The sequence below is a fragment of the Protobothrops mucrosquamatus genome, unplaced genomic scaffold, assembly GCF_001527695.2.
Source record: "Protobothrops mucrosquamatus isolate PMUCROS unplaced genomic scaffold, P.Mucros_1.0 scaffold1479, whole genome shotgun sequence".
Lineage (NCBI taxonomy): Eukaryota > Metazoa > Chordata > Lepidosauria > Squamata > Viperidae > Protobothrops > Protobothrops mucrosquamatus.
In genome coordinates, this window is record NW_015387656.1 from 109,110 (window position 1) to 134,831 (window position 25,722).

Genomic DNA, 25,722 nt, shown 5'->3' on the forward strand with positions numbered 1-25,722 from the left:
ATTCCACTTTGCATGCCGCCTTATCCTAGACCTGAGGTTAAAAATGCACTGTAAAATAAAAATAAGAATTGCAAATAATAAACACACGGTCACGTTTGCCAACAGTGCATGCACTGTTGGTGGCTTATAAATTTGTAAGGGTGTGGTGTGCATTTATCATTAGGATGCGATGACATTTTCTCAATTGTCAGTTGTTTCCTTCATTGTATTGCTGTCCAAAGGTTCAAATTATATCATTTGGAAGTTCTACCTAGGGTGAAACTCATTTCTGAGTAGATGTGTATTCCATTTCTTACTGGGTGACCAAATTGATTGATTAATCTAAATCTTTTGCTTTGGCATTACATTTTTAATGTAATTAAAATGTTTAATGTAATTTTTGAAAATGCAATTTGGAACATGACAGTCTGAGTTGTTTTGAGAGGGCGGCTATCCAAAGCAGCAAATGAATTAACTAATTCTTCTCCTTCACAGTTGCATCAGAATAAGTCTTTTTTTTTATTCTGTCCGTGTCTTTCACAAAGTTTGCTTGAACTATTCACAATTTTGTGTTTTTTACTGTGATTTATTTACTGTACATTTTTATTTATGTTATTTCATAAAAATGCTACTTTAAAGTTAAGAAACTCAATCATCCGCAACTGATATAGACTGTCTGCAATGTTTTTTTTCCAGCCTAATGTCAGTAGAACATATTGATCATGATGATTTTAATTAGTGTTGGAAACTGGACAGAAGAAAGAATTCAGCACATGAAACTAAGTGAACAATATTCAGAAAAGTTAATAACATTTCTATTGTATATCAGATGAAGGAAGGCTTTCAAATGAAATTCTCAATAAGGATTTAAAAATACCCAGTTTTGCACACTAGATTTCAGGCAAAAAGTGAATATCTCATTGTAGCTGAAGGCAAACTCTTCCTTGCTGGTTGTGTTTTAAATGAAGTTTCTTAGTAATGAACAATCTTCTGTTTCCTAACTTAACAATTAATTTACATTTGTCTTCATTAATTGACATGACCTAATTAACCTTACTGGGTTTCCGGATTATTTATTACCTTTAATTATCCTACTTTCTACATAGTGTACAAAACTATATATTTTTATAGCACATCCTTAATTTTTGTATATACCAAGCTAAAATTGTTGCTGCGAATCGTACAGATTTTTTTTGATAGTGTACCCAAGAGCAAATACATCTGAAAGTAATTATGTTCATGAATATACCTGTATAACATGCATCTTTAGTGCATTTTTATTTGTAACTACAATTGTCCCTGATGTTTTGTCAAAGCCATAAGAAGATAATAATAAGGAGGATAAGAATAATGTAATTTAACTTCTAAAAAATCTGGCATTTCATAGATAGAAACAGTAATTCTAGTTCTACAAAATGCAAAACAATAAGTATGCATTTCTATTCTGCGAATTCCCTCCTTTATTTATGTAAATATCTTACTACTTGTGACCTGTTTAATGTACAGTATGTTTCAAAGAGTGACCAGTGTATGTTTGTGATGTATAATTTTTTTTTAAAAGAAACCTACATACATAAAATTTTGTTGATCCCATTATAGAAATCACTAAACCCATTAGCACCTTTTGAAAATTATTCTATAATCCTTTGTTTATTTAAAATAAAAGAATCTTAATTTAAGGCTGCCACTCTGGAAGGAAAAAATGACTTATTCATTAATGAATCAATTTAGATCAATATACTGAGGAAAAGAGGTCCCTCAGTTCCTAAACTCTATTAATTTCTATACCTTTAATGAAGCCTGCATGTTTCACATCAGATGTCATCTTACAAGAGTTGTCTTCTTCTAAGACAGCATGTGCCATCCAGATTTTAAATTTTTCAATAAACTGTTGTAGCCTTGCTTTTATTTATCTGTGTCAGCCATTCAATCCTGTAGTTTAGGATTCAACATAGTACAAGCAAGTATCATTCAGTGCTTCAAATGCCTTCTCCGTAAACACTTTTTGTCTCCAATTTGCTTTTACAGTCCTCCACAAGCAGCCCAGAGAAGTGTGCCTTTGTTTGCTTGAGCTTGGAAGGATTGCAGCCAGGTAGGTGAACTTATTTAAAGAATGAGCTAGAATGTCACCCTTGGCAGCAGCAGAAATGGAGAAAATTAGTGGTTCAGTGCACTGTCAAACTAACATTTATACTAGTCTGGGTCAAGGCAAAGGTCCAACTATTACTACACATGGAGCATATTGGGGGCAGTTGTTCAAACAAAACAGTCAAGGTTTATTGAAAAAAAAAAGTGATAGAGCTTGTATGTCATCTTCAAAATGTTGGGGGGGGGGAAACCACCCTGAAAACAAATCCGTAATAGAGGACTGATTTCTCTATTACATAGATTATTTGGTGTGTTCAAGTCAGAGTATTTGTTTCAATAATTGGGATCTTTTTGCCTTGGGTCATTATTGTAAACAGTAATATGATCCATATATCTTTGCATCATCATCATGATCCTCTTTCTCATATGAACTGTGTTTTTTTCAGTCTACCCCAGCACAAGTAAAATAACGAGTTGAGATGACTTTTTACTTCTTTTGTGTTGAGGTAGTTAGCCTCAGATTAAAAAGAAATTTTGTTACAGTGCTAGCAGCAAAAATCTGGGAAATAGGAGTGGAAGCAGTGGGAATGGAAAGTAAGATATAAATAAACCCAACTTGATTTGTTAATGTTTCCAAAGTTTGAAAGAACACAGAGCAAAAATTTCAAATGTTGCATCATGGATGGCTACATTATTCCAGAATGGATAAGGAAGTAATAAGAGTTCACACCATTACCTCAACAAATGCCCAACCTTTGATATAAGAGTTTGTAGGCTTGCCAGCTCCCATGGGAGGCTGAAGCCTGGAAGTGCCATCAATATGCTGAGGGGGAAAGGGGGCCACCCCCATTGCTTTTAATACTTCAAGTGAAAATATGTGACAGTAACAACAGCAGATAATAACCAACAATAGAAATGCAAACAGACCAAAAAATAATGCTGTGAGGAAGCCAAAACCTATGTTTGCCAAGATAAATCATGAATGATGGTCTATCCAACCAGGGCTAATCTCAGTCTAAATATATAAAGTTCAGTAAAACGTAGATATGGTAAGATGGCTACATAAACCCATTGCACTAAAATGATTTCTTTTTACATTTAAAAACTGCTATATTAAAGCTGCCAGGCCTGACTGAGAAAGTCAGGTGTGGGCAAAAGCTGTATTTCTGTTTGTGGCCATCATCCCCATGATGAAATAAAGTTGTGTTCCCTACCCTTTTCACTAAAGGTATTTTATGTAATATTTCTCTCATATAGAGAACATGGAATTCCAAACAAAATGGAGGCATCCCATTCCACCCTCTTATAGAATGGGATACTTCCACCATATGGCATTTGCAGGGAACTCAAAAGGGAGGAAAAAGAATCCAAAGATGTCTCTTAGATCCATAGAGGGTAGTACTCTATTAGTTCTCAGAAGAAGGATCTGAAGTGAGAAACTCCCCCTACTCACACACTTTCCTTCCAAGTCCATTAGGCTTGCAAGATCCAGAATTTATAGTTAATTACTACTGAATTGGACCTGATTCCTGGTGATGTATGGACACATGACTTGTGTCTTGACATTTATCTGACAATCTAGAACTCTTCCAGAGAAATATCCCTCATCCTGCCTATCAATTTTATTCTATACTCTCCCATCTTGGCAAATATAATAATTGTTTGTAATCCGTCATCTGTTTGTATCCCGTGATCAAAATATGTGAGTTTCTACTTGCTTTCAATCAGGCAGTAAATCTTAATTTCTTTGAGGACTGATTGATTAGTTCTTAAGAGTGCATAATATTGTCTCCAAATCTAATTAGAAGGAATTTGTACGCATTCTCCCATTGAAAAATCTGTATCTTTAACTATTCTGATCTTTGCTATCACTGAAAGTTAAGTTGCATCTCTCTTGGGCAGGCCCATAGGCTCAATCTTGTCCATTTGTCCTTTCCACTAAAGGTTAGTATATAAAGGAGTTTATACTTTGCTGGCATTACTTTCAAGTGAATACAGTTTCTAATCCCACCATATTAAAAAAATAATAAATTACAAGAAGAAAGAATTGATTAAGCAGAGTTGAATAAATAAAAATTTCCATATCAGTTTAATCTTCATTTATTGTATATCAAGATATAAGCATATGTAGATATAGTACCATTTAATATAAGGGACTGGAACAAAATAAAGGTAACAACTAAGCTGGAGGAAAACACTCTTAAGCCATTAAATAGGATATATTGTATTATAAGATGTTGAAGTGGAAGAGAAAATGAATTTGTATTCACTTGAAGAGCACAGAAGCTATATCTGATGAGTAAGTGAATAGACAGGGTCCAGTGAGAACAGAATAATTTACAGCCTCTCAGTATCTGCGTGTCCGTACTAGATACATTATTAAAAATCTGGGATATGAAATTAGAAAAAGAAAATCCAATGAGGTAAATTTGACTTGGATCTGCACTGCATAACAAAGAGCACTGAATTCTCTACAAATTAGAAAAAATTTCTCACTGTCTTTTCCAATAGGTCACTGTCATCTTTCCTGCTCCTGCATAATGGCTAGTAATTCTGAGCCTCAATATTTCTGGAAAATCAGAAAGGAGAAAATCTTCTTAAGGCTATGAATTGCACCTTAATCCCAGAAAGAATAGGAGCATGCCCAATTGCTTTGTATAATGAAACAAGCCAAGTTATGCAATAAATGCTGCAATGTATTAAGTTGTGCCTTTTGACCAAGGGTACGTCCAGATGCCCAGTCATTAAAACCACACATATTTCTTATTTCAATTTACTTGAATTATTCAAAGTGTTCTGACCATTTCAAATAATTTGGAAACTGGAATAATCAGTAGTGACATTTGCTGGTGCAAACTGCTTTTTTTCTATTGATCAGCTAGTCAAGCTGATATTTACCTGACTTTATGTCATGTTCACATGCAACCAGTGAGAGCATTGTGGGGGTCATAGGGAAAGGGCTCACCTCTAAGGATGGAGCGAAACAATTGTCTGGAAGAGACCTCTATGAAGAATGACAATTCAGAAGCTCTATGTCAGTCAATTCAGGGCTGTAGAAATAAAATATAATGCTGTGCAAAATTAAATGGTAATGTTGATATAGCATGTAAGATTGTGTTAATACCAATACAGTAGTTGCTTTTCCTCAGGCCTACCCTCATAACTAATACAGGTCTCAGGATTTATTTTAAGCAAGAATTTCTAATGTGATTATTAGAAGTTTGGTTTTTCACAATTTTCAGCAACTGATGAAAATATGATGTAACTGATTTATAAATCCAGGGTTCAATCTATCCTTTTAAAAGGTTTGGCGTAGAGCCTTCTGGATTGATAAAGCTGGAGAAAGAGATTGAACAAGAAGAGACGTTTTCAACTCCTCTTCCTTCTCCTTCCCCTTCCCCAACAAAGTCACCTGGCAAAAAGAGCACCGGAAAAATCCTGGATGATGCAGTAAGTTTGTTTTGTTATACCTCTTAGAGCCTTATTTTGTTATACCTTTTTGAGCCTTATTTGTTACTGACTCCATACTAATAGAATAGAATGGAATGGAGGCATTGCCCAATTCCAAACTATCTCAGCGATGTACAAGGAAACCAAACAAAATACAATACAATAAAATTATAAAAGAAAGTGAATAAGGAATAAGAGGAAGAATACAGACATATTTTCTCACAGGATGTTAAAGGCTGATTTCTACCAATGATCGTAACAATAAGATTCGGAAACCTGGTCATTCAAGGTACAGTATATATACAGATTCAATTTTCAAATAAGCTGAAATATAGATATTGGAGATGAGAGACATAGTAATAGGATTCTAGCTACTCTATTCATCCGAGATCCTCTTCATGTGTTTTAAAACGCAAAAAAAGAGCAAGGGATTTATTATATCAGTAGATAATGCAAGTAGATAAATACTGTAGGTACCATATCAGTGGGAAGGTAACAGTGTTCTGTGTGCCTCAGGATATAGTCATGTTGTCCACATGAACATGGAAATGTCTTCAGACAACACTGGCTCTCTCAACTAAGAAACCGAGATAAACACAACTGGGCAGGGAAAAAAATTTCCTTTTAAGATTTTGTTCATTATTTAATATTATTAACTAATTGACATTGAATCAGGCCTCAATACCACTGGACTATCTAGCCCAATATTATTCTGTTGCTGTCAATGTGGGTTTGCATGGTACTTTACAGAGAATGAAGCAGGGGGTTCTGTGAAAGACTTAAAAAAGAGAGGCAGCAGAAAAAAAAAAGAAATGAAGTAACTTTGTTAACAAGAACAATAAAGTAGTTCCCCCAGCTAGTGGCATTCAAATGTGATGGACTTCATTGTTTATATGGGCTGGAGACATGAAGGCTTCCAATATAAGGCCAATATAATTAGTTAGCATCTCAAGAAATGTGCTTCAATGTTCTTTTAAGGAGGCATTGAATAGGATTTTAAAGGATATGATGTCTAATAGCTTGGTGTTCAGGTGTTCAATTTAGAACATTTAAAAAACAAGGAATACTTTTTTGAGATGCTGAACAGCTTTGAAAAATGGAAGGTGGAGAAGTAGAGGCAATTTATGTGGAGAGAGGAAGAGAGTCTGAGGTCATGCAGAGTTTTGAATAAGAATGACTAAGAGTTTATGATAGATCCCTATTTTGAATTTACCTGGCAGTGGTTTCAGGGTCTTAAGGTTTCCTCTTGTTTCTTTTCATTTCTCTAAGTCAGACTTGAAACCTAGGACTTTTTTCTTCATGCAGCTAATTTGGGTATTTATCCTAACAGAATATTACTTGCTTTTCAGTTCACAGGTCAGTGTTCTGTTATACAAGCAGCACACAATAAGCCATGTTCTAGAGAACGAACAGTTAAATGGGAAAGTAAGGATGACACTTTTAAAAGAACCTGTTTCTATGGCAACTCCTATATCGCAGGGTAGATGTGTAGCTACTCACCTGGGAATTAACTAAGCACTCCTTGAAAGCCCCTGTGCCACTTAAGAGCTATAATGAACAGATGGAATTTGGTGTATAATTTGTTGAAATGCAAACTTTCTTAGGGTCAGCACTTTTCCCCCTTCCTGTGTCTTTAACTTTTCAAGCTCTCTCACTACGGCTGTCAGAGAAGAATAGAGGTGAAGTTTGTGAGTAGCAATGAAAAGCCATTATTCTTGTAGGAGGGGGAAAAAGGAATGAGGGGAAAAAAAAGAATATAAGGTAGCCTTTCCCAACTTACTGCCTGCTAAGAATTTGCACTGTAAGTCCCATTGGTCCTGCTAGCATGGCCGGACAGTCTCCAGGAGATAAAAATGAAACACATCCTATCTAAAAAGTAACAGGTAGAAAGGTAGAGTTAATGTAAGTGATGATTCTTATGGTTTCTATCATTCGTAGAACAGCAACTGAAGAAAACAAAAATAAAGTTACCTAGACATTTTTCTGGTATGCAGAAGTCCCTATTCCACATAAGTAGAATACAGGTAGTCCTTGATTTGCAACCATTTGTTTAGTGACCATTTGAAGTTACAAACAGCACTGAAAAAAGTGACCAATGACCATTTTTCACCTTTCCACTCGTTGCAGTGTCCCCATGGTTCAGGTGATCAAAATCTGGACACTTGGCAATTGGCACGCATATATGACGGTTGCGGTATCGTGGGATCACGTGATCTTCTTTTGTGACTCTGTCAAGCAAAGTCAATAGGGAAGCCAGATTCACTTAACAACTTTGTCACTCACTTAACAACCGCAACGGTTCACTTAACAACTGCGGCAAGAAAGGTTGTAAAATGGGGCAAAACTATCTTGCTTAGCAACATAAATTTTGGGCTCGATTGTGGTTGTAAGTCAAGGACTACTTTTATGTATATAACTTTAACTGATCTGCTTCCCAGATCCAGCCACTTTCACCATGGTTGCTACTGTATTATTTTATGCTGCTTATGTGGATTTTCAGTTTTGGAGTGTGAGGTTAGATGTGCAGTCTGATTAGCCATTTACTTAGCCCTGCAGTCTGACTGAATAGGGTGGAGCTTATGTGATGTCTCAGGACATTCTCACACATCTGTCCCAAACACATCATTAATCTGGGCCAAAGCATTGAACTACTATAGCTATTGCCCATTTATATCACTCCTAAGTGCCTGTTCTGAAAATATTCCCAGGTGATCTTTTCTTCTCTTCCATTTACTATTTTTCGGAGAATGGCACTTACAAGCATCTTGAAATATATATAAAATGTGTTATATATCAAGAATAAATCTTATCTATGTGTTGTTAATGTGCTAGGAATGCCACTTGTAAAACAGTGACAGAATAAAGGGAAAACATTGCCATTTTTCATGGAAAAAAGGCCATTTAAAGAAAAAAAGAAGACCTTTCTTTATTCTCAGAGCAAATACTCCTAGAAAATGAGGCCTAATGTCAACAGTTTTATTTTGTAGATGAACTTGTTTGAAAACATCTGCGGACTTCATATTAGAATTTTTTTTTCTGTAGACAGAGATGAGTTTTTGAAAATAAATTGACACAAGATTAGCTTTAATGTTATGAAAGGGCATCAGATTTATGTGCCTAACTTTCAGAAAATCCTCAGTTTATACTGCAAAATGGCACCTTTGCCACAATATACATTCACATTTTGGAGCCCCCTATATGGAGGAATACAGATGATGAATGTATTCATCACATTATAAAATTATATAACTGTTTCCTTGCTTGGCTAAAAGAAAATAAAGAAACCAGATGAAATGTACAAGAGTCAAGCAATTATGAAGAATCCAAGATGATAAAAACCCCGCTCCCTCCCTGTGATAGCAGCAAGACTCCAGTTGAGTTAAGTTTAGGGCAAGTTTAGTTAAAGTGAAGTCATTGTTTATACTCGGCACATTTTCTGGCTGGTTAAAATGGAACTAATAAAATATGCAATAGAACATTTGTTTTGGTGACCTGCTTACATGGTTGATTGTATGACTGGCCGCAATTGAGAACAGATCACTGGATTAGCTCACCTTTAGTCTGATCCAATAAAGCTGCTTTTATTCTTATTATCTGGGAAATACATATGTTTTTTTTTTTAAAAAAAGAATGCAAGAAAGTTTAAAACACTATCTTTCTTTAATAGATTTTTTTAGCAACATATTTATCTTGCTCTCCATCTTCCTTTACACGTTGTTGAGTTATGAACTAGATTTACAAAGGTCTCTAGAGTATTACGCTGAAATGGATGAAATGTTGATGAAATGCTCCTTCATTGCTATATTTGACATGGACACACTGGATCAATTTTCATCATGGAACACTGTTTTATGTAGAAGTTATACATCTACGTGCCTATTGGCAGTAGTACTTGAATGTCAGATAAGAATTTAGTCAACTAAAACTTTTTTTTTGCTATGAAGTTTCTGTTCTTTCAGTTCATTGGAAATTCTACTTATACTAAATATTAGCACAGCTCAACAATGTTTCACCTACTTGTGGTTTCTAAAATGGTAGAACCCAACATATTGTGAATTTAATGCAATTATATTATATTGGACATCAACGGGAAGAATATGCAACACAAAATACTTAGACAATATGGAAAGCTACCATTGGCAGTTTTTGTTCTGACACAGTTTTCATAGTTACTTAGTTTTTGAAACAGTTATTTTTGGATTATGTCCCCCCAAAACTCAGCATCAATGCTTCATTAACTGATGCTTAGATATAAAAATAAGTATAAAATTATGTGAAAAAATATATCTTCATACTGTACTTAAATGTCAAAATTGAGTTCCTGCACTTTAATACTATAACATTACCACATCCATATACAGCTCTGATTCTCATGGATGCCTAACATGATAATGATGTATATATAACAAAGCTGGGCAAATTCTATTCTTGGAGCCACATGCAGAGGTCGGATATAAAGGCACTTTAAAAGACTTTGCTATGCTTCCCATCATGAGATGACCAACAGGATTACAAAAGAAACATTTGAGTGAAATCATTAGCTGAATGATTTCTTCCTGAAATTAATGGCAGAAAGCCTAGCAGCCTGATGTCTGCTAGCCAGTTGGATCATCTGAGGGTGAAAACACACTATGTTCAGGAGAGTCTTGAATTAATTATGAATACATACCTATGTATGTGTCTCAGTGTGTATAAAGTTGTCATTGTGCTCATACATGCTTTTCCCATGTGTACATAAGTATTCCCCAACCCTTGAGGCTGAACAGGTTACATTTTGGATTTCAATTAGTGGTAACTCAGTTTTAACCATTTAAACCAGGGGTAGGCAACCTTGGCTCTTTTATGACTCATGGACTTCAACTCCCAGAATTCCTGACCATGGCTGGCTCAGGAATTCTGGGAGTTGAAGTCCATGAGTCATAAAAGAGCCAAGGTTGCCTACCCCTGATTTAAACTAAGCATATAAAACCAGAGACATCCACAGAACAGAACCCCAGGACTTTTAGGACTTTCTCAAAATAATGAGCAGGAAGATCTTTCTCTCCATGTAGCTACTGTGATTTAGGATACTTTGAAATAATTCCAGAGGCAATATTTAATAAACTTCTGTGAACACCTTCTACTGGAAAAACTTGAATTAAAATAACTAATTGCATGGTTTTTTTTTTAAATCCACATTCCTGAACAAATGGCCAAGGATACTGTTTATTATAAACATTAATAATACAGAATGTAATGGCACATCATTTTTTTGGATTGAGAGGCAGAGATGTAAATAATTTTTCATGTCTTATTAGCAACAAAATTGGGGTAGTTAAAGTTCAGGGTTTGAGAAATCTGAAGGGAAGCTATTGAAAGGATGCAACAAGTTAAGTATTACTCATTTTTGAATGCCACTTGGCCTCTTGTTCTAGATGAAAATTATGGAAGAAGTCAAGATGTCAAGAAAGTAAGAGGAGATGATGTAATCAGATTATAGAGTAGTAGATGAGACAATTCTAATTCACTTCCCATTTGATAGCCCTCTTAGCTCTTTCCAGAAGGCCAATGGATGCATCAGACTAAAATGACACACAGAGAGAGACTTAATTCTTAACTCGCCTTGTAATAGGAACAAAGCAGAGTAATGGTATATTAACTATCTGTATCCAAAGAAGAGGTCCTGTAACTCAGTGGGTACACCTATTGAATGTCCTGTTTTGGGAAATGTAGGAATGCGAAGACTATAAATTCAGAGGATCTACAATTCAGAAAAGTCTGGAAATTAGTTCCATCTCTGACAGAGACTGGATATAATCTGAAATAATGGAAGAATAATGCAGAATATACATTGAAATTATAACTTTTTTTTAGGTCAAACATATTTCTGAAGACCCACCTTGTAAATGCCCTAGTAAATTTTGTGTGGAGCGCCTTTCACAGGGAAGATACAGAGTTGGAGAGAAAATCCTTTTCATCAGGGTAAGAAAAAGCTAGTATTCTTTCTGTGAAGTGAAATATGGTAAGTAAGCAAATGAGTGAGATAAATGTTTTGTGACCTGTGCTATTATAAAAAGATATGCAGGAGCATATAAATAAAACAAGCCTACATTCATGTGCTCTGTCAGTGTTGAAGGGGCTGTGAGCAGGATGTCATCTCAGAAGTCTTACTTACTGAATACTTGAATCCCCTCAACTAAGATTTGTTCTCATACCCAACCCATTACAAGACCCTCACTTGACACATCCACACCTGAAGCCCTTATAAACAGAAGAACACTGACACTGACATCCCTAAACTCTCCTGAAGATGTTACTTAGCCTGGTGACAAAACCAAACCACAAGCTTGGAGACTGAACCTTTACCCTCATCCTATATCCGAGCTACAGATATTCACTACTATTTCAAGATTTGTTCTCTCCATACAGTTCACTGAATTCCTCTTTCTCCCTTTTTCCTCATTCTTTCCTTCTCTCTCCACCCTTCAATCAGCTCTAGTCTTGGGGGAAACCTTCAGGGCCAATCTGTATTATTCATATGAAAAACAGTCTGAAATAAGGCTCTAGTTCAGATTATATTCTCAATATGATTTTTGTGATTATCAAGATCCACACACTTCTAGCCATATTTGCTTTTAGAACATTGTTTTCTCATCAAAAATCCCAGCGTCAGCCAACAGCAAACTGCTTACGTATTGTTCACAAGAAAGTGACAGAGACACATATGTCTGGGTTCAGTTCAGGGGAACTTTTCTTTTACTTATTCATCCATTCATCTCTAATCCATTGTTGCAAGATATTCACTTCTAGATCTCACTATGCTTGTGCGTAAAGATAAAGATGAATTTGAGCCAATGCCTGATGACCACATGAATATAACCTTATGGTTTTCTTGGCACTAGCTCAAAAATGATTTGACATTACATTCTTTTTCTTCCCTTCCTGCCTTTTTGAGTTTTCAGTATACCCTATAGACTTGTAGTCTTCTAAATTGGGTCCACAACTTGTGGGCCACAGCCCACTACCAGACCGTGGCCTACTGGCTACTGGGCTGCGGGACAGGTTGGCCAGTGTGCACATGTGTGTATGAGCACTCACACCCTCTTGCACTAGTACTGCCGCTATGCAAACGGGGCATCGCATGGCAAAAATGCGGTGCCACGTGGCAAAACCAGGGCGGTGCTAGCACCCGTGCAGCAAAAATGGGGCAGTGGTAGTGAGTGTCACACGGGTGCTCGCACCGCCCCGTTTGCATTGCGGGTGCTCATGCCCTGTTTGTGTGCACGTGCACGAGTGTAAAATGCTTCCTCCTCCCTTTCCCTCCAGTCTGTCAACCGAGAAAGGTTGGAGACCTCTTTTCTAAATGTTATCTACCCTGCTTCTGAATGTGGACAAGTTAGTCGGCTTCTTCCTACTATGATGAGTATCTTCCATTTTTCACCTGATGGGAAATAAAAAATACTATTCTTTCCTCTTGGAAAATCTGTGGAAGATTTATTAATTTTTTAATATAATTATTACATTAATTAAATAAATAAGCAAATTAAATTTATTTATTTAATTTATTAATTACTAGAAGTAGCATCCTATAACAAGATAGAGATAGGTCAAATGTGAGCAATCAAATAATGCAGACTGAAACTATGGTAAAGGAAAACATAGAATATAAGGAATGAAAATAAAATGAATAAAGGCAAAACCATATATTTAGGCTCCAGTTTCAAAGTACTTTAGATATGATGTCTATGTCTATATGATGATATCTTCAGTAGTTTTTAAAGGACTCATGATTGCAGATTCCATTTCCCTTGTTTATTTGTGTTTTTATCTTTGTGTACGAATACATTTTAATATACATGATACAGGGATATACATGATACAGGGCTATGTATCTTGTCTGTCTGACAGTCAAAGGAAAAATAATGAATTACTTTTCAAGTTTCATACTTGTGTAGTCTTTCTGGGGTTTCGTGATTTTATGTTTAAACATGCCTCAGACTTGTTTTGGTAATAAACATTGTAAGGAATGTAATTAATCTACTCTAGCAAATCCCAGGCTCAGATGGTAACATTTTCTTTGATTTCAATTTTTATGGATTTGTTGTAGTCTTCTGAAGACTACATAGTCTTAGAACAATATAGAGCAAAACAAAGTGATATAAAAAAGATCAAAGGTCAAACTAAAGTACAGGTATTAACAACAAATGGAAACAATGAATTTTATTAATGATAGCAATAATAAAGCATTAAGTTATTAAGAGATACGTTTTGAGATTAGAAGAGGTCATAGCTCATTCACAGAGCAAATATTATAGAGGCAAAAGATCTCATGTTTCATTTCAGGTAGGACAGTAGAAGAAATCCAAAGATTTATTTTCCATAGTCCTTTCAGGCCACATCTTCATATCTGAAAAACAATGAGGATCCTGTCCCCATTTGCTAAAAATCCTGCTGATGAGATTTATGAGGAGGTAGTCTACACAACCGTATGGATGTCTCTAGTAGGAAGGAGTTTTGATGCACATGTAAAAGCTTCTACATGACTTGGACCTTAGTAATCCAAGATTTCAGTTCATGTGAAAGGATCGCCTGGTGGAAGCTACTTCTCAATTGCAGATAGTCATCCTGTTTCTAAAAGTTCATGGAGGTCTATGTTGCAAATGAATGTATCAGCTGCTTAATGCTTCTTGAGAGTGAAAACAGGCTATTGGAATGTTAAGATCTATGTAATCCTTAACTCTAAACCTATTTCATTTTCAATGGTAATGGAATTTTCCCATGTATTTTACTGTGAACCACAAACAACTCTGAATGAAAATCTGTCACTGATGCTTTCCTTAGAAAACTGCTAAGAATCTATCCCTAACATTAGATTTCGGCCATGACTTTCAATAGACCTAACACTAACACTAACCCTAGTTTCATTTTCAATGCCAATGAGATTTTCCCATGTAATTTACTCTGGACCACAAACAACCCGAACAAAAAGTTTTCATTGACCCTTTACTTAAAAAAGTGCTAAGAAACTATCCCTAGCATTAGATTTCAGCCATGACTTCAAATAGACCTAACCCTTACCCTAACCCTTACCCTAACCCTAGTTTCATTTTCATTGGCAATGGGATTTTCCCATGTAATTTACTGTGGATCACAAACAAGTCCAGAATAAAAGCTATCACTGACAATTTCTTCAGGTAACCACTAAGAATCGATCCCTATCATAAGATTTCTGTCATGACTTCAAGCAGATCTAACCAGTGGTGGGATTCAGCCGGTTCGCACCACTTCGGCAGAACTGGTAGCTATTTTTTTGTGGCCCAGGCCAGAATAGACTTACGGAAGCGGCATCCACACAGAGAAATGGTTGTTCACATATTTGAATCCCACCACTGGATCTAACCCTAACAGTAACCATACTTTCATTTTCAATGCCAATCAGATTTTCCTATGTTATTTACTCTGGACCACAAGCAACTCCGAATGAAAAGCTGTCACAGTTGCTTCCCTTAGAAAATGTCTAAGAATCTATCCCTGCCGTTATAACCAAATCCCTGTGTTATAACCAAAAAGTGTTGGATTCTGACCAGCTACTTTTCATCAATCTTGCTGAGAAAAGTGTTGCAAATTTAGAAGGCAGTTTGGAGTGCAGTGTAGCTGTTCTTGGACAATTGTTGATTGGGAAAGTTCATGTCCTGACTTGGTGCTTTTATCCATCAGTTATACTTTGATCTTCTCCTGGGCTTTGGCAGCGTACTCTTGCATGCTATTGTCTCTTTGTGCACCTGTGCATTCAGATAGACTGTGTGTGCTTTATTAGACTGAGCATTCATCATCTTGTTCATTAAGCACAATATCCATCATGATCACCAGAAAAGGTTATTTCCTGGGCATGCCTGCAAAGAAGTTCCAATGTCTTCAAATGGAGTTTCTCTCAGATTCAGCAAACCTTTCAATTTCTGTGTATCCAAAGTACCCTCCCATCAGGCTGTGCTTCTCTTTTCTTAGCAGATGAGAATAGGTTAAGCTTCTAATAAACTTAACAATGACTGAGGTGAAGGGACTTGTTGCTTCTGGCATTCTGAAAGCTCCGATCTGGTGCAAATTGACAGGTCTGCATTACTGGAAAGGGATAATGTAAATCTGTGTTGAAGGTGTATAATGCTCTGAATTCTTTATGTAGCCACTCTAATCCCTATAATACAGAAAGTAGGTACAGTAAATGGATTTCATATATGGGAGTTGCCTACATATTTGTCATCAGCTTTATGAGTTCTGCTTTTGATTCTTTCAAAGTAATCTGGCCTCTCAGAGTTAAATAGTGTGGCTTCCTGAAAATAAAGAGATGGAAACAAGCTTCATCCATTTAATTTCTTTATTCCACTTTGCTACTGAAAATGCTTGAAAACGATCAACCTTGATGTAACTTTTTATAAATTATGGCACTGAATGTGTAACTCTTTGTATACCAGACACATGATTTGTATCTTTAACTAGCAGATTTTTAGAAGGATACAACCTGGGCAAAGATGCCCATGTCTGGGCATAAACACTGGAAATATATTTCTTGTGAATGGACACGTAATTATATTCCTCTATTATATATAATCACAACTATGGACTATCACTTAAAGCATCTTCAAGCCCATATGTAACCTTTTGTATTAATATGATCCATAAATTATTAGATTACTTTCTATTTGCTTTAATAATTAGATTAATTCCTATTTAATTAGGATTAAAGTAAAAGATGTAGGGGTCAAGGAATAAGAGTAGAAACTACTTACATTGAAATTAGCAATAGTAATGGTTAAGTGTGAAGGTTTTTCAAATATAGAAATATATAATATGATTTTAAATTTACAATCTTTGAAATTTAAAACAAAATTCAAGCATTGTGGTGTTTCTATGGCTTAATTCAATTTTCCCAACATTCATTAAAATATCTGAAATTTTCATCCAATTTTTGGAGAAAGCTGTGAATTTTAGCAGGTTCTTATAAAAAAATGAAGTAAATAAAATTCTCACTCATGTATTTTCATCCAAGATGGTAGAGAGTTGTTTGCCAGCATGGCAGAAGAAAACTCATAGAATTGAACAGTATATGAATACATAGGAACATAAGTTGAAAATTTGAGAATTAAGCATTCAAAACCTTTTACACAAATGGACACTTAGTTAATTTTATTTTTTTCCCCATATTTTAATTTTTAACAATTAAACTTGTTTTCATTCAGATGACATTTGGGGAATTGGATACATTTTTTTTTTATCAAAGGTAAAGATAATGAAACTTGCATTCCTAGGATGTTTTTAAACTGTATAATTTCATATCTTACCCTGATATATAGCAATATATTTTTATAATTTCAGAGATTTTAAACTCAAAATAAAAGATCTCTGTGTAATTCATGTTTGGATAAAAGCAGTACATTGTCCATAAATCAAGAGGAATGTTTATGTAAACCACATGTTATAGACTATTTTTTTTATAAAAGCAATGAAATTCTGGTATAGACAGGAAAGAAAGATGATATTTCATGTCTCATTTTGTTGGTTGGACGGTATTACATACATCGTAACCTCTTAGTATTTCATTCAACATCAACCAATTTGATATCAACTTCCCCCCAACACACACTTAATCTTGATCAGTCTATTTACTTTACTACATGCTCTCCAGCCAAGAATGTGTTTTAAATTTACAAAGCAAAAGGAGATTCTAAGAATCTCTTCAACAATTAAGACAGTAATCTCATCCAAGTTATTCTGAGCAAAAGGCACTGTTGCCGTTTCTTGTTCAGATGAGGTATTCCTTGTTAAGAATCCCATAATCAGCTGCCGTTGTCCACTGGAAACTATCTATGATCTATCATTTGCTCATACCTATGAAACGCTCCTCTTTATACATTAATAAGCAGGCATATTTCAGAAGAAATAGTAAAATTGGTCCACTGTTTTCTCTTTCTGTCCAGTTGAATAACCATTGGATTTTTTTTTTCTCTTTGTTATTGCTCACTTTAGGATTTGATTAAACAAACACAAAACAATAAAAATTAGTATGATTGAACAATAAGATTGTACACTTTATTATTTGGAAACTGCCTTCTGGTTTTATAAACAGATCAGTATTAGGTCTGCACCCCAGTCCCTCCAGATAATTGGACTACCATCATCCAAACCACTATGTCTTATGTATATTTACACGTCCTTCCTGCAAATGATGGGGAAAATATCCAAGACACTATCTTTATAGTAAACATTTCTTTTCAATATTATTCTAAAAAGCTTAGTGGAAAATTAGAGCATAATGTTATAGGGAGAAAGTAGCTATGTTTGTTTATTTGTATGTTTATTTTTTTAGCACATGTGTGGATCAGAAAGTGTAAACAGAGCATTCATGAAGAAAATGGAATTTCTCTTTTTAAAATGCATTGTTTTAATGGCTCCTTGATTTATGGGATTATCATTAGCAGAAATCTTTGACCATTTAAAGAACAAGATATTGCAGACATTTATTCTGAAAGGACTCAATTACATGACCACCCTCTGAAAATACTTCTAAAGACAGGACATCTCAAAATTACATACAATCTTTGCAAAGCATTTCAAGGAGAGTTGGTAGTATGCTGCCATATTCCCACTGACAGGGAACATTGCATTACTCTTTATCTTCTAGTAGAGATGCTCAGTGAGAGAGTTTTAGCCAAGGAAACCAGCTAAAACTAGGTCCTTGGGTTGGATCAAACTTGAACTGAATCACAATGATTAGTTTTGGATACAGAAGATATAAATGTCTCCAGGGGAGCAATGGATATGGTGATCAGGTTTTATGAAAAAAGATTGAGAGAGTTGCATTACAATTAGCATATAAATAAAAAGATGAAGAGACAGTCTCATTTCCATCTTCAAATATTGGAAAAGTTGTTGTATAGCTGATAGGAGCTGATCTGTAACAATATATAGAAAGGGAGAAAAAAGTTAATTAAATCTTAGAAGGCAAAAGCATTTCCAATAGATCTTTAATGGATTCTCCTCATTAATTTTTTCCCAGCTAATACCACCTATCAGAATAGTATAGCAGTAAGTTTCGATTAAATAATTCCATTTTACAATCACAAAAAGTGTAAAAAATATTAAGCATTTTAAAGTAAGTACAACAATGAATATCTTACAGTGTTTTCAGGGAAAGTTATTGAACCAGTTATTTTACTTACAAAATATAAAACAAAATTTAAAAATAATTCCAGGGATCAATTTCCAGGAAGAATTGCATTTCCAAATGATGAAGCACTTCAAAAAATGCTGGTGATCAGGAAGATTATTGCATAACTTTCCTTTTGGGAATATTTCAAAATCTGGACATTAGTATTTAATATTAAATGTATTGTTTTATGTTATATATAAAACTATTATATTTTCAAGGGAAGCTAATTTTGTAAAATGAACTCTTTGCTGGGAATAATTGAGCCTAACCACACACACACACAAAAATACAGGATAATAGTTTAGCAACAAAATATGTGAATGTGAAGCTTCACATTATAACATGGGTATTACTTTTTAAGATAAACAAAACTGTGATATCATAAATATATTTCAATTTCTACCATATCAGTTTCTTTAAAAATACTTCAAAATTGCCTTTGGAGTGAGGTTTGTATTCTCTCTCAGAATTTTTAGAAAATTATATTTTCCAAAGTAGGGAGGATTTTTGCATTACAATTTTTCTGTGTAAAAATGAGATTTTCACTCTACCCTATTCCTTTTCTCCCAGTATTTTTTAAGATGGGTAAAGATAAAAGTTTTCACATTAATTTATAATATGATAGTTATTATTTTTACACTATGACTAAGTAAACATAGCATTTTCCTGATAGTACTGCAAAGATGTTCCAAAGGTGCTTTTTTCACGAGGCAACTGGACTTTCTTGTTTTTCTTTGAAGACGTTTCGCTTCTCATCCAAGAAGCTTCTTCAACTCTGGCTGGATGGTGGGGAATAGAAGGATTTATACCCATTGCCCATCATCCAGTCAGAGCTGAAGAAGCTTCTTGGATGAGAAATGAAACGTCTTCAACGAAAAACAAGAAAGTCCAATTGCCTCATGAAAAAAGCACCTTTGGGACAATTATGACCTGGATGACTGAAAATCTCCATAGACATACTGCGGAGATGTGGTTTCTATAATGAGAGTTTACTTGTTATGGTGTAAATACTCCTAAATCCTAGAATGTCTGTTCTGAAAGAAAGGCAATCTGGAAAAAAAAAAAAACCATAGAGACAGTTTGGTACAGTGGTTTAAGACTTCAAACTAGAAAGCAGGATGCACTTGAGTTCTAGTCCTGCCTTAGATAGAAAGTCTGTCACTGTCTCACAGCCCTGGGAATATGAAAACAACAAGCCTGTTTTGAAAAATATTAGCAAGAAAAATGAATGGGCATGTCCAGACGATTCCCAGGAATAAAGAAAAATGTGAAGGAATATTTTTTTTAAAAAAACAACAACTTTTTTTGGGTGCTCCCTCTTGTGTTTTGTTAATGATATCTCATACTGAGTCCGGTGAGGAGAAGGGCGGGGTATAAATTAAATTATTATTATTATTATTATTATTATTATTATTATTATTATTATTATTATTATTATTATTATTATTATTATTATTATTATTATTATTATTATTATTATTATTATTATTATACTGAAAAAGAAGTCTTTAAGCTCATATACATGCATCCTCTCCAAATCATTCTTGTTATGCGTAAGAATTTCTGATAGACCAAGTGGGTATTTGATCTATTTTCTATATCATCACTGAAACACTAGGAAAAGAAAGATGGACTTTCCCATTCAAATTTCTGTTCCCTCAGCACGAGTGTTGGCAACAGACCCTTTTGGTGAACACATCATTATTTACCTACTGGTGCTAGGCTGATCTTTGCAATTGGTTGGCGTTGACAATGTGATGCCTCTGAAATCCTGGAAGGGAATCCACTATTTTCCACTTTAAAAAATTAAGAAACATAGATAAAATATCCAGATTTTATGCGTTATCCCTGTTCTCTCACGTGACTTTGCTTGAGCTTTTGGAAATTTTATTATTTTCATCTCTGTTGTTTATTCCACCCTTAGCATTGCCTGAAATCACACGGTAGTATCTAATGCTTGAAAATATTGCTGTTTCCTGCAGTGAACTTATATTTCTCTTACAAGCTAATTGGATACCATGAAAGGAGTAGATGTAATCTAAGCACTTAAATGTGTTTGTTAAATGTGTTAAATTTATAAACTTAAATGCCAATTAATAGGAGGAAACAGAGGAAATGTAAACTACTTTACCCATTTTAAGTCAGCTTTACTCAGGAACTCTCAGTTTTAGGTAAAACTCTAGACAACACAATATCGTTGATATAAAAGGTTTTGATATCTTGTTATCCTATACATTATTATAACAGGAATATTTTTACACTACCTGAAAAAAGCAACATTAATTTTCATGTTGCTTGAATTGAATTAAAAAGATAAGACCTCTGCAGATTTTAAGTGGAGTGAACTCCGATGATAAATGTGGACTTGCTTGACTCTTCCTTGGTACTGCCATGGTTTCCCATCAAATATTTTGTCCTCTTACTTAATAGCAGATCAGAATATGATCTGGTCCATTTTATGAATAATTAAACTTGTTTTTCAAACTTTCCATTATTAAGTCTGGCTGCACAGTAAGACTGATATTTGGACTGGATCTGGCCTTATTGTTGTATCCACAACAATGTGAAATTACAGCTGCCAGATCTTTAGCTGATGTTGGCCTTCATACACATTGAGTTCTTCCCAAAACAAAATCTCAGGATTTTGTAATATATCAACATAGAATATGTGCAGTTCCAAGCAGCATGGCCCTTTTGTAATTGACAAATTACAAAAGTTTTATCAAAATGTAGATTTTCTAGTTGCCATTCAAGACTTTTTTGGTATAGCACCCAGTGTGCTGATAATCACTGGTGTAAGTATTTCAACTTCGATTTTTAGACCTTGATAGTGAAAGGAATAAGGAATAAGCCTATGTTAGGCTTATAATAATCTCATATAAATGTGCCCAAATTCCCTGCATTAATCAATGAATAATTGAAGTTGGAATGAAAAAGTGGCTTGTTAAAATGAATATAGAGAATAAGAAAGGTTTCTTTTCCATTTGGCTCATTACTAACAGTAATATGGTATTGGCATTATGAATTAATATGCAACAGTATGTGTGTTTAAAAAAAGTTAAATTCAGCCCATAGTCTATTAGCAAAGTAAAATAGATAGCATACAATAAACAAAGAAACTACATGGACACAACCACAGGTTTGTTATAGATGGTCACATAATCAGTCAGATGTTTAAACAAGGACCTGGGAAAGGCAGGTGTTTGATATTGCATGAGGTATCATCGTAAGGTAAGTTGTTCCAAATAAAAGCTGCTCTATGCAATTGACTGATGGTGGTTTTGTCAGTGTTGATGGACTTCTTATCAATTTGCCAACCTAACAATATTAAACACTTACTTAAAATTGATGCCCCCCTTTGTAAATATAATTACCAAATGCACCGGTAATTCATATAAATAATTGCACATTTGCTAGTTGTCTATAGCAATAAACACAACGTTTTTGTCAGAGGTAAACAATTTTACTTTTAATATTGTGTTATGACTTGGTTGTTATTATACATAGAAAATTGTATCTGTTGTCGTTGATTCACCAGCTAACTTTGCATTTTATGGTTTGAAAAAAGATTTCTGATTTATGTATCCATAATGTGAATGAGCAGCACTATACTGTAAGTTTAGATCTGAAAGCAAAAATGCATGAGACTTGTAGTTTATTGTTTTTGTATGACTTGGATTTCGTCCAGTTGACTTTACTTTTTTCTTGACTGATTTTTTTTTAAAGTTGTTTTTTTAGAAACAACACTGCAATTGTTCAAACTAATTTCTTGTTTTGTGTAGGCAGTTACTTGTTATGTCATGTCACTTGCCATGATTTACTAAGAGGAGAGGAAAAGACTCATATAACATTTTGAGACATGTATAAAAAAGCCTGTTTCTCAATTTCCTTCCCCTCCTCCTCTTTCTCCAGGGTATATGATTATAGCAAGCCAAAAAGTGATATCATGCCTTGTTCATGCAGAAAGTGTACATTAGTCCCCAATTCTCTCTGGAGCATACGTGATACCTGTTATTTATTCATTTTATTTATTTGATGTTGCTGGTTTTAATAATTTTAGAATGAATGAAACATGCCCATTAACAGATGCATAAAGAAATTTTCCAAAGCTGAAGCAGTTCTTAATTGATATCTAAGAAACAGTTAGATTCTCAGGGACTGTTTTAACTATAAGTACTCCTAGATAGACATTAGTTTTATATAAAATAAACTTGCCTACACATCATTCAAACCATATATCACATGACTCTTTAGTTGAACCTATTCAACTACCTTCAAGACATATGGGATGAACTATTTGATTTTGTATTTTCACATTTTATGTTATAAATGAATAAAACTAATAAAAAAGACATATGGGATGAAAGCAAAGATCAACAAAGGCACCTATTGAAGCTAAATTTAAAATATATTACAACAATGAGATGCTAATTCCAAATTCTTTAGAATGAACTTTAGTATGGTTCAAGAAAATTATATTTTTAAAATGATTGAGATAAAATTCTGGAGAATTTCTGTTGTTAGTTATTAGTATTTTTTCCCCTTACAAGGTTATCAAAGTCCATTTTTCTGAGATAATATCTATTTATATATAGTTTATCTCTTATCACCTAAATAAAACAGGCCTGTTTAGAAAGAAGATAAAAATAACTAGATCTAAAAAAATGAAAGGGGTTTAGTAGAAAGCCAAAGGTTAAAGAGATGTTGCACTGTATCAGGAAAGAATAGGACTCAAAGATATTCAAATGGAAAGTACATTGTGACATATTTTTTTTTGTATTCAGTAATGGAAGAAGCACTCTGCCTATGAGGTTTAGTTCTAATTGTTTAATAAATAAATAAGTCCTGAAATCTGAGCAGTCACTATGGGGTTCATTTCTCTCCCCCCCCACCCCAAGTTTTGTGCTACTCATAATAACCCATAAATCTTTCTGTGCAATCAGAGCTCCTAGAAATAAAAATCATTTTTTTCTTAGAAATGTTGGTGAGCTTCATCTGGTTCACCTTCCAAAATAATCTTTATGCTTTCAGAAGTATTCATCTCAAAGGAGATATAAACTAGAAATTTCCAAATTCTCTTCCAAGTTGGACTGGATTTATGAATTTAGAAAAGGACCCACTTGTGATGTTTCTACACTTCTTTGTTTGGGCAGTTGACTTGAGTTGCCCTAGCTAAAACTGGTGATGAAAACCTCCTTGGATTCAATCCTTTGGCTGGGAAATGGTATATACATTTGATAAATAAATCAGTTCAACTAGTAGGGATTTATTTTTAAGAAACATCCAAGATTCTGGTATTTCTCACATTTTATAAACTAGAGGTGAACAAAAGAAAGCTTTGCTTTTGAAGACCTGATATTTTTCCACAGAGGTATATTTGCTTTTGCAGGTGACTTGTACCTGCATAGTCTTTCAATCCTTTATGGACATGCATGCATGCATGCACAAATGCATAGAGAGCCTGTATGATCTAGTGGTTAAGGCATCCATTTCACAGGGCTGTTGTGAAGACAATAGGAGGACGGTTAGATACATTAGCCACCTTGAGTTATGTATAAAAATAAAAAATCAGAGAGAGAGAGAGAGAGAGAGAGAGAGAGAGAGAGAGAGAGAGAGAGAGAGAGAGAGAGAGAGAGAGAGAGAGAGAGATGGTAGATATAGGTAAGCTAAAATGCACAAAGAAAGCTGAATAGTACCCATTGGAATGGATGTATTAAGTTGAAATCGACAGCTATAGAAACTGAATTAATAGAAATTAATAAATAAGTAGAGAATGGATAGTCTCAGGATGGCTAGGGATGGAGCATGTGTTGGGGAAAAGGAGAGGTAAAAGATTTGGCTGTTCCATTAATATATGAATGTATTAATTAAGTCACAGAGGAACTGTATGCTAGGATCTTCTGTTCTTTTGTACCCTATTAGAACTGAGATGGAGACTATGAAACTCTCTCTTAGGAAAGCTACTCACCAGATATTTTTTCCTGTCAAAAGGCCAAATTCTACACCAGAATCCAGTTGCTCACGCTGAAAGGAAATAGAAGCATAAAAGCTCCCAGATATTCTGTTACAACAATCAGTATTTTTCTGGCATTTAGAGCATATTTCTGGTCCAAACACTTTGCCAGAGTCTCCTTTCTTTTTCTTTTCTTTTTTTTTCATTTTTCTTCTGGTCATCTAGTTTAAAGAGAAAGATATAAAACTGATGAACAAAAAGGCATCCAATATACTCAGATTTCTTACATTAAGGATTTCAGCAAAGTTTTTTTAAAGTGTCTCCATGCACACGGCAGGCAAGATGGTTAATTCTAAATGCAGATCATTTATCTTCATATCACCAACACATATATGTATAAGATCAAAGCTATATGACTTCCATATCTTCATATTTAAACAATGTATTTTGGAAAGGCATGAAATTTCCTTTGCAAACTTTTGGTTTTATATCATATATAAAAATACTTCCATGAAAAGTTACCACTACAGCATTCTCATTAGCTATTTCAGAATAGAATCACTTTGCAATTTATTCATTAAATGATACAAGGGTGGAATAAAATAAAGTTCTTCCTCGTATCTCTTAGTTTCCTGAGGCAAATGTCTGAATCCTATAAAGGTGATATAATAGAAGTAGAATTGATTTTTTTTTAAAAAAAGTTGCAAGCAAATAAGGCTACTATTCAAAAGCAACAACACAAAAGTTTACCAAATATATACACTGTAAAGTGGTTTCCCCCCCCCCTATTGAACAACAGTGGCTATCCTGTTTCCTACCAAGCTATCATAGAGGGCACAGATCTTAAGTTACAGGAAGGCAGATATCAATTGAATGGTAGGAAAAAGTTGCTAAGGATAAGAGCCACTGAACTGTGGAGCCCATGCCAGAAGGAATTGATAAAAATGTATATTTGATGCATGCTTGTCAAAGATGCTTTAATTTGGGTTCTTGAACTAAGGGGAATAGAACTTGATGATCTACAGGTAGTCCTTTCCACCTTTATGAAGTTTAATAATGTGATGTGTTA

The 25,722-nt window shown here is 34.5% G+C and overlaps 1 protein-coding gene across 1 annotated transcript in view; it reads left to right on the forward strand.

Annotated features, from left to right (window-relative positions):
- GAS2 (growth arrest specific 2) overlaps window positions 1-25,722 on the forward strand; it is a 95,694-nt gene that overhangs the window by 58,705 nt on the left and 11,267 nt on the right. Inside the window, exons 4-6 of the mRNA XM_015822146.1 lie at window positions 2,008-2,071; window positions 5,373-5,517; window positions 11,371-11,478. Coding sequence (XP_015677632.1) covers window positions 2,008-2,071; window positions 5,373-5,517; window positions 11,371-11,478 — 317 coding nt within the window. The remainder of the gene's footprint in view (window positions 1-2,007; window positions 2,072-5,372; window positions 5,518-11,370; window positions 11,479-25,722) is intronic.